Below are 14001 nucleotides of genomic sequence, written 5' to 3'. Positions count from 1 at the left end.
AGGAAACGGGTGGCATCCTAATGCCTTAGGAGCTTGGCTTGGTAGGAAAATCCTCCACCCTGTGACACTCAGCATCTGCAAAAGAGCAGTGAAGGAGGAAGAGTGACAACAAACATCTCTCACAACATTTTGGGTTACACTCACAAGCTGCTCCTGCTCCACGTTTCTTTTCCCAGTCTGGGTTCAGCTGCTTCTCTCCGAAGTGGAGTCCCTCTGGCAACCCTGTGTTTTATCCTGACTTGCTTCCATGGAAATTTCACAGTGCTGCTTCTTTTCTTTCCCCTGGTGACAGAACTTGGACCTGACAAAGAGAAAAATGCTCCATGAAGGGCCTCTGACTTGGAAGGTGAATCGTGACAAAACCATTGGTGAGTCTGTGCCGTCCCCTGCCTTCCCTGGCTCTGTGTGTGTTTGCTGGGAAGGAGAGAAGGAGAAAGCATTGCTCAGCTCCCAATTATTCTCCTTCCTGCCACATGTAATAATGCCTGTGTGCTCCTCAGAGCTGATTAAATTATTCTTGTCAATTCTGAAATGTGCTGGAGCATCATTAGGGCCATGCAGGGACACAGCAGTCAGTCATGAGATGATCCAATTCCATCTGTAGCTTTCTGCTGTAGTTTTCATGAGGAAGATTTGCAAGCTTTGCCTGGAATGGCACAGCACTGATTGCTGCCTCTGCATGAGTAATCAAAAATGCTGCTTTTTGCCTTCTGCAGGGGTGTGATAGGAAACTCTGAATCTTTAACTCGTTCTGGGTTCTTTTTGCACTCTGGGCAGATCTCTACACTCTGCTGCTGGAGGACATTCTGGTGCTGTTGCAGAAACAAGATGATAAACTGGTGCTGAAGTGCCACAGTAAGATCTTGGCCTCCACAGCCGACAGCAAACACACCTTCAGCCCCATCATCAAACTCAACACCGTCCTGGTTCGTCAGGTGGCAACAGGTCAGTGTGACCCGCTGAGGAGGCAAAAGGAGAAGCCAAAAATAAAGGCTTAGCTCAGCTGAGGATAGAAGTTTTTGTGTGGAGATCCAGAGTAGAACACGGAAAACTGCGTAGGTTTAATTCTTGGTTGTCCAACATCGTGCTTAGTATGTATGAGCCGTTTAACTCCTCTGCAGCAGTAATAGGCACTGCTCGGGTTTTAAATAGGCTTCTAAATTAAAGTACTCTGATTGTGTTAGATGAAAAGTACTCTGGAAATTATTAGGAGGGAACAGAGGAGAAATAAAGCTTTTTCAAAATGGCTTTTTTTTTTTTTTTTTTTTTTTTTTTTTTTTTTTTTTTTTTTTTTGAGGACAAATTTCCTGGACAGGGCAAGGTCGATGTGTCCATAATTACAGCCTTGGAGGGTTATCTCATGACCTGTTCTGTCCTTGCTTTGGGCCGGGGTTTTGGCTTGTTTTAGGACTTTTCAGAAAGCCGTGTGGCCCAAGGCATTCTAGTTAAATCCTTCCTTCCCTGTGTTGGTGCAGATAACAAAGCTTTCTTCGTCATCTCCATGTCGGAGAACGGCGCTCACATTTACGAGCTGGTGGCACAGACTGTCTCAGAAAAGAACGTGTAAGTAACTGCTTCAGCTCCAGCTGCTGCTGGCTTTGCTGTGCTCCAGAGGTCTTTCACAGCTCTAGTACCTGTGCAGGTGTCCCTGAGTTCCTCCTCTGAGCTAAAAACACAGCTCTGATGGTCGAAGTTAGTCTCTCCTAAGTTGGAGAAAGCAGGGGAGGGTGAACACACACCTATTAGTGAGCATGTGTATTATATTAAAAACCCCAAACCCATACATACCCCAAACCCATACAGTGTTTCTGTGCTTATGTTTGCTCTCTGACTCGCTCCAGACCCATGCTCACCTCAAAAATCCTTTTTTTTTACCCTTGAAATTCTGGTTTTCTGTGACTGACTGCCAGATAAGATTAAATAATCCTGCATCTTCATGCAGAACCAGGTATCATTGCAGACGTGGATACTGGTGTCACAAGCACCCCCAATGCAGGAATTTGATCCCCTGGCTAAAAGATTTCATTTCCTTTTGGGTAGAAATGCTTTTCTTCTGAAGTATAAGACTTATTTATGGGATACATGGCAACTTGTCATGTGTCATATATAAAACTCTTCAGTAATATGTGAAATAATGCTTTTGTATATATTTATATATAAAATAACTGGTTCATCTGACAACTGCTAAGGTCCTGTCTATCATTTCCCTCTGCTGAAAAGTATCCTGGTGAGGTGAGTGTTCACAGGGCATTACTGGGGAATTGAATGTAACAGAACATGAACAAAAGCTGTTTCTGTTGATAAGAAAAGCAGTAATAAAGTCTAAAAAAAGCATTAGCTGGATTTAAGAGGTGTTAAATAGAAAAGTATTCATTATGCTTCACTTGTTGCATGTTTTTATTTGATGTTTCTGCTGTAGGTGGCAGGACCTTATAGCCCAGATGGCAGGGACTGTGAAAATGGGGAGTGCCAGGAGAGTGATTCCACTCCCACAGTCAGGCCCTGGAGAGTAAGTAAAAGCTGGAGGAGGAAGGGCTGGTTTTCCTTTTTCCAGCACCCCTCCTGCTCAGAGATTGCCAGCCAGAGCAGGGATTCTCCTGCAGAGACTCAGATCAATGTGACTAAAGGAATGTGCTGGTTCTTCCCTCCCTGCAGGGAGGAGCGTGAAGAAGAGGAGCAGCAGAAGCTAAAGGAGCAGCATGACATTCCTGCCAGCAGCCTCCAAAGCCCAGGTAAAACAGGGATTCAGGTAAATGGGCTCAGTGGATTTGCTGCCTGGAGTGCAGATGTGCCAAGCCATGTTCCTCGTGCCTTGGGGATCTTTGATATTTTTCTTCAAAGGAAAAGTCGTGTGGAGAAGTGATGCTGAACCTCTTGGAAATGTACCTCTTACTATTCCCATCTGTTTTAGAAATTGCTGGGAAAGAGTCTTTTTTAACCCTGGATTGAACTGGCTCAAGAACTGTATTTTTTAGTGTTTTCAGAGTTTTCTGTGTGAAGCAGAATCCTCTGCAGTCTCCCATTGTATTTGACGTGGTCGTTTCACCCGAGTGTCTGTTTTCTGTTCCCCAGATAAAGATTTGGGGCTGGAATCTCCCCTCATACTGAACACTCAGTCCTCTTCACCCATCATGTCTGAAAAGGCCAAGGTGGGAAGCCTGCTGGTGTCTGAAGGGCAGTTTGAGAAGGTGCAGCAGGCAGAGCTGACCCTCAAAGACTCCTCTGCATGTTATGAACACACAGCCAGCAGTTCCCCCTCGCTGTCAGAGGGGCAGTGGGCACGGGATGCATTAAGGAACTGTGAGTATCCATGGCCAGTGTCCACTGGGATATGATTTAGAGGTGGGAATCGTTAGCTCAGCCATCAGTGATCTAAATTAAAATCCAAAAGCCCGTTCCTATTAATTATCAGTTCTCCCCGTGCTGTATTTCACAGCAAAATGGATCTGACAGCCAGGAATTTGGAGTTCTGAATTCATACTTTGACCCTTCCTTTGGCTTCAGGGCATCTCATTGTTTTTCTCTGGTTTTCCCATGTATAAAATGGTGGTGTTAATGAATTGTCACTGTCCATAGAGTGCTTTGATGGCAAAATTATATTGCAGAACTTAGTGCAGTGCCATTGCTAGTCAGCAGTGAATTTTGAAGACAAGGCAGTCAGGCTGTGGACTTCTATCCTGCTCCAGTGCTATGGAAATGAGAGGGTTTGTGATTTTCAACTATTTTTTTTTTGTAAAATCCTGCAAATTGGATATATGTGAACTTGAGCAAGTGCAAGTTCTGATTTCCTGAGGACTTGGAGGAGGTTGGGTATAACTAGATCAACACTTGTGCGTGTTAAAAAGAAGTTTTTCTAATGGACAGATGATTCTTTAAAATTGTTTGTAGAAGATTTTTGATCACTTCCTCTGTTCTCCAGTACATCTTCTTTCAGAGGGATAATGCTCTGCAACCTCCTCCATCAGCTCTAGCAGTGCAATTCCTAAATAGAACTTCCTAAAATTTGAATGAATTCATTAATCTATATATTTCTTCTTGGCAACCCTCAAAGGGACACTCAGTCCCTCCGCTGTACTTGGAGGGAAGAGTCTGTATTGCTGCTCTGGGGGCTCTTTGACTCTCCCAAAATTCAGAGCACTCACATCCTCGGCCCCAATTCCTTCTCTCTGTACAAGTAATGACAGTTCTCTGCAACCTCTGAGTTATCTTGGATCTCTTAATCCATTTGTTCTTCTTCTTACAGGATTCAAAGTCCCTTTCTGATTGTGAACGTTGCACAAACGTTCTTGGTATTTGTTTTCAGAGGCCAGTGCTAAAATAAATCTTAGTCTGGGGGTGTGCAAGGACAGTATTGGTGACCTTACACCATCTCCTGACTTCTCAGAATTAAAACAGCAGCTCTCCAACAGCAGCAGAGGGTCACTCAAGTTTTGAGATGTACTTTTCCTTTGTATGACATCATAGCTTTTTTTTTTTTTGGGGGGTGTTACAGGAGAGCTAAGTGGAGAGGATGAACAGTTATACCCTTGACAGCATCACAGCTTTGTTTTGAACAATATGTCCTTATTTTGAAGTGTTTGGTTGGGATAATTTGAGAGCTAAAGGAATGTGGGTTGAAGTTCAAACAGGCATAAATTTGCATGAAATTTTAGGGAAAAAATTTCTTCCTTTTTTTTTTTTTTTTGATCTGTCATTTCAAAATCGAGTGGAATAGTCACAAGATGCTCACAGGAATGGAATAGTCACAAGATGCTCACAGGAATGCAATAGTCACAGGGAATCCCCTGTCACAGCCACAGCTGTTTTGCAGGGTGAAACCCAGGCACTCCAGCTAATTCCAGCAGGCAATTCCTTTGTTTTCTCTAAGAAGATGGAACTTGCACTGACATGTTTGCTCTCGCTTACGAGGTGAAACGTGGAGTAAGACCTGAGCCCTTAATACATTTATTTTTATCCCTGTTTTTCCTGGCAAGAGCAACGAGAGGAGATGCACCTCGGCGGAGGGGTGACCTTTCTGTCTGGTTTAATCCCTGTGGACGTGTCTCCTCTCCTTGCAGTGGGTTTGCTGAGGCAGCTGTTGGTGCAGCAGTTTGGCCTGGCTGAGAAGGGCACCCTGGAAGAGCGGCAGCGCTTCCCCAGGTTCAGGACTGTGTCCCAGGAAGCCCAGACGGAGAGCGGGAACGAGCTCCAGCACTCGGACGGCGACAAATTCCAGCCTGGCTCGGACAGAACACTGCCCAGAACTGAGGAGTCCACGGCTGGTTATGGCCTCCGGACTTCAGCTGAGTCTCCAGCCCCAGGGGATGCCATGCAGCTGGTGGGGAGAGACCCCAGGCCCAGCGGGAATTTGGGAACGGACCGTGGGAGCGGGACCCCGGAGGTTTCCACCCTGGAGCTGGAAGGGGTGGGGGCTGAGGAGAGCGGGGAGCACTTTTTTGATGCTCGGGAGGCTCACAGCGATGAAAACCCCTCTGAGAGCGAACTGATGGAGAGGAAGGAGGAAGAGGAGGTGCAAATACGGATCTCAGGTGAGGTTCAGCATTAGAGGCTCCTCTCTTGCTTATCCTAAAATCAACTCTCGACCTTGACGAGTCATTCCAGCCCTGAAAAGGGCTGTGCAGGCACGTACCTGATGAATTCTCTGTGTTGTGGAGGCAGAAGCTGCAGTGCCGTGGGGTTAACACACTGTGACACGCTGTAATTGCACAATCCAAACTCTTGATTGCACTTTCCCTGGACCACTTTATCCCTCAACTGGCTGTTGGGACGTGTAGGGAAAAGGTTTTCCCTGAAGGCAAAGCCCTTTTTTAAGCCCCCATGACTCATGGTGCCATTTTCTGTTGGCTTCTCCTGATCAAGAAAAGAATTTAGCTTTGCACTGTCACAGTCTCCTGTGACCTTACCCCAGTCTGAAGCTCTTAAAAGCTTATTTTTTTTTTGTTATTTCTATTATTATTGCTACATATGGCATATTTGGCAGGTTTTTGTCACTAAACTTACTAGAGAAGCTGAGGTTTCTCTTATGTGCATGCTGTATAGAAGTAGCTGCTATTAGGTAGGTTAAAGACTAATAGTCATATAGAAATCTCTTACCCATAAATATGCTTTTATTTAAAAATTGGATTAAATCCATGTGAACAAGCCAATTTGTGACTGCCCGAGCTCTGCCTTCCAACTACAGATTGCAAATAATTTTTCTTGCTGAGACATTTTAAATTATTAAAACTGAGCCAACAACCTGAAGCATCTAATTTATTTGTCACCTCTTACACTTGTTTACTTTTTTAACTGTGCAGGGACATCAGAATTAGATTGATCTGTTTTTAGTCAATTCTGACTCCACGTGCTGGCTTTGCTGGGGAGAAATGGTTTGATAGAATCCTACCAAGGTGCAGGTTGTGAAAGCATTTCTGTCTGTCATTGCTTTATCTTTTAATATATCAACGAGCTCACTTTTAAAGGTAAAAGCATCCTCAGTACCTTAAGTGGCAAGTGGAGTTTAGAAATCCAGAAGTTGGGTTTGTCAGGTACCATTAGTGTAAGTGCAGCTTTTTCAGTCATTATAATAGAAACAGAGATTTTGGAAGAACAGGAGGGTGGGTGATTAGCTCATGGAATATCCTGAGTTGGGAAGGACCCACAAGGATCATCTGAGTCCAACTAGTGTCCATCTAATCATATAGTTTTTAATCTACAGTGCAAAAACCAGTATGAGAGAAACAGATTTTAGTAAAGCAGGAGGGTGGGTGATTAGTTTATAGAATATCCTGAGGTGGAAGGGACCCACAAGGATCAAAGAGTCAAACTCCTGTCCATCTTATCATACAGTTCTTAATCTACAGAGCAAAAACCAGTATTAGAAATAGAAAACAAGAGGGTGGGTGATTAGTTCCTAGAATATCCTGGGGTGGAAGGGACCCACAAGGATCAGAGTCCAACTCCTGCCCATCTAATCATGGGGATTTTAATCTACAGAGCAAAAATCAGTATAATAGAAATGGAAAACCAGAAGAGCGGGGGATTAGTTCCTAGAATATCCTGGGGTGGAAGGGTTTCACAAGGATCATCTCGAGTCCAACTCCTGTCTGTCTAATCATGGAGATTTTAATCTACAGTGCAAAAACCAGCCCTGATCTCTGAACCAATTCAGAACCAAACCACTCTGCTCTGATACAATCTGTGTAGCTTTCAGAAAAGCTTCTCCTCAGGCCATTTTCAAATGTCTCAGGAGCTGGGCCTCTCCCCACCTCCCTCTCCTGCAGTGCCTCCAGCACGGCCGAGCCGGAGGTGGGAGCCAAGAGCTGTCCTCTCTCCACAGGAAATTATTTGATCCTCGATGGATATGGAACAGTGCAGGAGAGCTCCACGGACGAGGAGGTGTCCTCCCTGGTCCTCCAGTGCACGGGGGGTGGCCGGGCCCCCTTGGACTCTGCCCGGCAGCACCCGCTGTCCCCCCGGGACGCGCGGTCGGACGGAGGGGGCTCCCCGTTCCCGGAGGAGATGTTGGCCTCGCGCTGGGGGGGAGTGGAAGAGCCCTGCTCCTTCATGGCAAGCCCTCCCCTGCCTCTGGAGATCCGTGTGCAGCTCATGCAGTACATCCAGAACATTGAGGATGCCCTTGAAAAGCTAAAGGTGTGTTGTGTTTCCTACTAAAGGTGTGTTGTGTTTCCTACTAAAGATGTGATGTGTTTCCTACTAAAGATGTGATGTGTTTCTTACTAAAGATGTGATGTGTTTCCTACTAAAGATGTGATGTGTTTCCTACTAAAGGTGTGATGTGTTTCCTACTAAAGGTGTGTTGTGTTTCCTACTAAGGATGTGATGTGTTTCTAACTAAAAGTGTGTTGTGCTCCTACTGGTGTGTTGTTTTTCCTACTAAAGGTGTGTTGTTTTTCCTACTAAAGGTGTGTTGTTTTTCCTACTAAAGGTGTGTTGTTTTTCCTACTAAAGGTGTGTTGTTTTTCCTACTAAAGGTGTGTTGTGTTTCTACTAAAGGTGTGTTGTGTTTCCTGCTAAATGTGTGATGTGTTTCTACTAAAGGTGTGTTGTGCTCCTACTAAAACACCTTCAGGGCTCTCATACCCTTTAGATTTTGGCTTAAAAAAAAAAGAGCTTGAAAATAATTTTGAGGAGGAGGGGAAAAAAAAAAAGCTGCCATGCTTCTCCTTACCTCTGGCTCTCGTTTCTGGGAGCTTTTGAAGCAGGAGTTTGGTGCTGTTCTGCTGGAATTTAAGTTGTGGATGACGAGAGGCAAATATTTCTGGTGGGCACGTATTGGTTTGAATCTGGAGAGGTTCCTGAGGGCTGGGACAAGTCTGCAGCAGTGGAGTTCTGAAGGGGCCACTGACCTAAGGAATATGAATTCCTGGCATAAAAAGGCTTATCAAATCTGTTGCATGCTGCTGCTGCCAGTGTCAAATGAAGGTGCCGAGTTGCAGCAAACCAATGACAAGGTTTTCAGGCCAAGTATATTCGAAATTATTTCATTTTTTTATGTGATGGGGATTCTCTTTACAAAGTAGCCATCACTGCAGAAGGTTTTTAGCATTTTGATGTATGAAACATTCAGTAACCAACCTTCAATTTAACTGAAACCTGAAGGGGAAAAAAAAAAAAGTAGAGTATTGCATGCAAATGGAAGGTCAGACAGAGATGCTGGGGAAGGAGTTGAGGTCCACTGTGAGTCACTGCAACGTGGGTGATTGAAACTTCTCTTTTCCCATTTGAAGCCCCCTCTGTTTGCTCAGTAAATAAAGAGCCACTTTGAGCTTTGGGGTTGTTCTGTTTTGCAGGAGGTGGAGGAGGACTACACCATTCTGCGACGCCAAGGGCTGGCTGGCTCAGCCTCCACGGGAGAGCACTCAGGTAGGAACCAGCCTGGCTGGACCTGGGAGCACGTTCCACCTGGGCCCCAGGCATTAAACAGAGAACACAAAATCAATTATTCATGTTTCTCACACTCACAAAAAAAAAAAAAAAAGAAGGATTCACCTCCTCGAGCAGCTCTCCCAGGGCTGAGCCCGGGCTGGCTCCAGGAGAGGTCACTGAATCCATGGATGTGCAGAGGAGCTTGTTCCTCCTCTGGAAAGGTTGTTTCTCCCCCCACCTGCCAGAGACCTTCACCTCAGGATGCACAGCCCCTCTTCCAAGGGAGGCCAGGTGGATGTGAAGTCCCAGAGGGAGGTTTCTGAAGGTGTGCAATGATCAGTCTGGCTCCTGCTCCTCCAGGAGCTGTGCAGTGGTTCCCTGGGTCCCTGGGCATCCTACACGTGGAATTGCTGCAATTACTGACAAGGTTTTAAGGTCAAATGGGTGTGATGCCTCTCATGTCACAGGAGTGGTCAGAAGTGTCAGACATCCGTCTCTCACAGCATTTTTTCCCCCTTTTTTTTTTTTTTTTTTTTTTTTTCCTCTTTTTCCCTCCTTCAGACAAAAGCTAGTCGTGTTTTCAGGAGTGGCTGAAGATGGGATGAAGAGGATCAGGACACAGCACCCGCTGTCTTCCTTGTGGACTCTGAGACAAGAGGGTTTGGACCATCCAAACACGAACCAGACTTTAGCAAAGTGGGCATGGGGTGCTTTTCCTGTGGGGCATCTGCACTATCTTGTCAGTGAGGGAGTCTATTCTATTCTGCTCCTCTCCTTGCTACCAGAAATACATTTTTCAGAACAGAAAAAAAAAAAAAAAACCAAACCAAATGTACAGAGCTTTGGGTGTAGGATATAAAAAAAAATGTATTTAGACATTTAAAAAAAAAAAAGATCAATGTATTTATTTGACTTCATTCCGTGTATCAAAAGCACATTTTAATTTTTTTAATCTGCCTTTTTTTTTTTTGTTTATTTTGTTTTGTTCTGTTTTGTTCTGTTTGAACTGGGTAGTGACAGTTCTAGCCCCCTGCATATGGTCCATCCTGGGTCAGGGGTGAGGGGCCAGGGTGTTACCTGTGTGCAGGTGAATCTTTATTTCACTGGACTGGACTCTGCACTCCCTGCTGGCAACTCAAACTGCCATGCCAAGAGCTACTTATGAAGGTGTTAGGATGACTTGTGGCTGGAATTGCCTGTGTTTCAACAAACTGCATGGGAATTGCTCCTGTCACCACGTGTGTAACAAGAATTTTCCATGCACTAAACATCCAGGCACTTGAGATGGGCGAGTTTTCCTTTTCCCCTTTCCCATTCCTTCCTTGACTTGCAAGATCAGACTGGGAGGGGAGAAAGAGAGGTTTAATTTTTATTTTTTTTTTTTTCTTGACTTTGTTGGCTTTGATCATTGTCTCCTTTGTAAAGTGATAAAAAATACTTGGACCTGCAGCACTTTTGTAACTCTTCTCTGGATCAAAAAAAAAAAAAAGGAAAAAAAAAAAAAAAAAAGAAGAAAAAAATGCAAACCCAGAAGTGTTTCAAAGATGTGGGGCAGCTCTGCCCCTGATTCACTACTGAATGAAAAAGGGCTGCCATTGGAGTTAGCCACAGGTACTGCTGATTATAGGGCCAGTAAGTTTTAGTACCTGAAAGTATGTCTTGCTGAGGGCTTGGGGTGGGCTTTGGGGTTTTTTTTTGGGGGGGGTGGGGTTGGTTTGTTTTATTTTTTTTTTAAACTAACTTGTGCCAACGTGTTCTCACTGAAACAGAGATTTGCAAATCCAGGAAGGCTGAACCAGCTCTCTAGGACTTCCTTAGGCTTGTTGGAACGGGGTTTGCTGTTGGAATTCCTTCCAGTCTGGGAACAGGATGGTGAAAAGGTTATCACAGAGTTAACACTGGACCAACTGAGGTTGGTCCCAGGGCAGCAGCTCCTGCCTGGCACAGGGTGGTTCAAGCTGTCCCTGGTGCCACAGACACCAGGAGTGGGGCTGCTGGGGGAAGGTGTGTCAGGAAGCTTCTGTTGCACCCTCTTGCCGAGTTTTAAACTGTTTAAGGAGCCCAAAGTGAGCAGCAAGCCAAGCCTGTGCATCCCACTGACAGTCAGAGCATCAGGAAGTGCTGAGAATCTGCCTTTGGTCACTGGCACTGTCAAGATCCCACTCCCTGCTCCTCCGAGTGAAACATTTTAGCTGCTGCCAAGAAAACTGATCTGTCCTTTGTCTGTAAGAAAACCATCAGATCCTGTTCTTCCCCGTGGAACACACAAGGCAAGAGTTCCTGTGATGATGGGCAGAGGCAGCACAGGTGATTTTGGGCCTGATGTGGAAGTTCAGAGGGTAGGGAGGAGTTCCTCTTGTTTGAGGAGCTGGTTGCACAAAGCATCATTACACTGCCAACACAAACCCAGGTGTTCTCTGCCAGGCTGGCAGGAGCTTCCTCTTCCTTGGGTGAGAGTCACTGTCAGTATTACCCCAGCACTCCCCTCCTCACCTCAGCCACACGGTTCCTTTGCTTATAAACACCCAGATGTTTATGAGCATCCCCCAAACCAGGATGCTGCCATGGATCCTGCCAGAAGGAGGACTGGAATAGAGCCAGACTTGGTGTTTGAGACCCTTTTCTCCCCCACTTCCCTTCCATCAGCTGCAACCCCACACTCCAGACCCAGTTTTTGTGACCTTGGTGGTCTGAAAGCTTTCCAGAAGCTTCCATGGTTGATGGGAAGTTATCCCTGAACTGTAGAATAGAGAGAGCTTAGTCTGGCTTTAAAAGAATATCCTGGAAGACCAGCAAAGGTGGGGGCTGTGAAGGCCTGGCTGCTTCATACTCATTCCTTGTGACTGAAGGCAAAATCCCTGGTGGTCTGGTTTTCTCCGAGGTTCCTGGTGGTCTGTGGTTCCACCACTGCTTTGTTTCATCCCTGACAGGTGTGGCAGCAGTGAAAAAAGCTGGGAATGCAGAGTATTTGTGTGGCCTCATCCCTACACTTCAGCCTCGGAGCTGCTGGAGTGGGATTTTCCCCACCCTCCCTTCATGTGTAACACAGGGGAGGGGAGGGGACAGTGCTGTCCCTGTCACCTCTCCAGGTGTGCCAGGGGAGCAGCCAGGCTGGGTGCCTTTGTCCCAGCTGGCATGGCCAGTGTCCAGGGCAGGAGGGGCCAGAGAGCTTGAAGGAGTGTTGGAGAAGCCTAAATTTGAACCCAGTTTTATGGGCGACATAAAGGACCCCCTGAGCTCTGTGCTGGTCGGGTTTTGGTTCAGCTCCTCACAAACAGGGCATTCCCCCTCTGGGAAAACCATGGTGGGGTCAGGAATCCCTTAGGTTTGAGAGCAGTCACCTGGAATGACAGGGAATTCCTTTCTCCTGGCACATGTGCTGTCCCCCAGAGCTCAGGCATGGAAGGAGCTGCAGCTCCAACGCACTGTTCAGGATTCTCATGTTTTTTCCTCCTTGAAGCCATAAGATTCCCTTCTTTAAATCCCAGTTTTCAGTGTGAGGAAGCATTTTGGTTTGCCCCTGGTTGTGGATGGATTGTACATTCCCATATCCAAACTGGATAACAGAGTAGGACACTGTTCTCTGGGATTTTTTCCTCCCAAATAGTCGAGGGGTTTTGGTTTTTTTTTCCCTTCCCCAAACAGAAGAGTAACAAGGGTTTCTTATTTTGGGAACAGATTTGTAGCGTGGGAACCATCTTCTGTGTCCTTCTGAGAGGTCACTTCTGCTGTCACATGGTTCATGGACAAGCAGAAATGTCAAATGGATTTTTTGGAATGGGAATTTCCTTCTCCTGTCGGAGAGCAAATGCTGAGCTGGTGGTGGATCATTTGGGTCTCCTGAACGTACTTTTTCTGTAGGGAGGGGAGATTCCTTCAGACAGAAGGATGAGGAAACCTCAAGAGTGAAGAAATCTGGATGGTTTGGGGCAGCTTTCAGACAGCACTCAGCCTGTTCCCAGTTTTATTTCGGAAAACGTGGATATTCTGATTTACAGATCCCGTCCCTGGTTTTGGAATAGGGGTCTGAACATCAGACCCATCATCTCCTGCTATCTGGTGTTGATTTCTCCCTCTGTTCCCTAAAGAAATCCCTCAATTCCCTCCCCCTCCCCAAAGGTGCCAACTGACAAGCAGATGTACTGCAAAAGGGATACTGCAGCCAAAACACTGCTGTTTTATTTTGAATTAAGTCTTGTGGAGCTCTCTTCATACTAGAATATTTTTATTTTCTTTGTACAACATACAATCATGTACTCTTAACAGAGATTTACTTTAAAGAGAAGAAAAAAAAGAAAAATCTGGAAGTATTCTTTAAAAAAAAATACACAAAAATCTTTATTAATAATCCTGTATTTTTACTGATCATGTTTGAATGTCTAAAAAGACTTTATTGTTCTAATTATCCAGATGTATGTTTGTAAAATAGCTCTTTTATGACTTAGCTGATCAGGTTGTATGTTTCTGGAATTAAATATTGGTCACTTAAAAAAAAAATCTGTTTTCAGGATCTGGGAAATAGAAAATTTAAGCGTTTCAAATATCATTAAATAAGCTTAAAGGAAATAACCTTTTGTCTGGTGGATTTTTTGGGGGATTGGAATTGCCTGGAGTGTTTGGCAGGACAGAGTGGTGATGGCAAAGGAGATTTTTTAGGGGCTTTTGTAGAGATTGAAGTGCCTTGACTGAATTTCTGCTGTTTAGTGAATTAGTAAATGAATGTATTTAGGCTTGTTCTAAAGTCAGACGTGCCTCCTGAAAGAATTGAAGCTCCAGAGCAGTGAATATTCAGTGGTTTTGTGCCCATCACATGCTGGATTTGCACTTCTTCGCTCCTCTGGTTGGTGTTTGGTGAGGGCTGAACCCCCAGAGGTGTCTGAATTTGGGGTGTAGATAATATCCTGCTGATCCAGGGCAAAAAAGAGCTCAGGAATTGCAGCCCCAGAAGAGTGGGAGCTCCTTTGGAAGGTGTTTGGTTCTTGCCACACACGACACCGTGCGGGGAGAAGGTCCCTGTGCCATCCCTGGGGTGCTGAATCAGCACAAAACACCACCTGCAGGACCCCAACCCAACTTCCCACTCGATTCAAACCCCCAAAGGCAGGAACACAAAGCAGTTTCCCTCCTGCTCCC

At 45.4% G+C, this 14001-nt stretch overlaps 1 protein-coding gene across 1 annotated transcript in view; it reads left to right on the top strand.

The window, feature by feature from the left end:
- ARHGEF12 (Rho guanine nucleotide exchange factor 12) overlaps positions 1-10329 on the top strand; it is a 30331-nt gene extending 20002 nt beyond the window's left edge. The window contains exons 28-37 of the mRNA XM_039379982.1: positions 293-368; positions 778-945; positions 1476-1563; positions 2420-2509; positions 2656-2732; positions 3073-3300; positions 5058-5528; positions 7319-7632; positions 8793-8865; positions 9430-10329. Of these exons, the coding sequence (XP_039235916.1) occupies positions 293-368; positions 778-945; positions 1476-1563; positions 2420-2509; positions 2656-2732; positions 3073-3300; positions 5058-5528; positions 7319-7632; positions 8793-8865; positions 9430-9440 (1596 nt within the window). The 3' untranslated portion in view covers positions 9441-10329. The remainder of the gene's footprint in view (positions 1-292; positions 369-777; positions 946-1475; positions 1564-2419; positions 2510-2655; positions 2733-3072; positions 3301-5057; positions 5529-7318; positions 7633-8792; positions 8866-9429) is intronic.
- The last annotated feature ends 3672 nt before the right edge of the window (positions 10330-14001 follow it).

The sequence above is a fragment of the Pipra filicauda genome, unplaced genomic scaffold (genome assembly GCF_003945595.2).
Source record: "Pipra filicauda isolate LSUMZ 115617 unplaced genomic scaffold, ASM394559v2 scaffold182_size1470994_pilon, whole genome shotgun sequence".
NCBI lineage: Eukaryota > Metazoa > Chordata > Aves > Passeriformes > Pipridae > Pipra > Pipra filicauda.
Note: the sequence above shows the minus strand (reverse complement) of the source record. Positions and strands in the feature narration are given on the sequence as shown.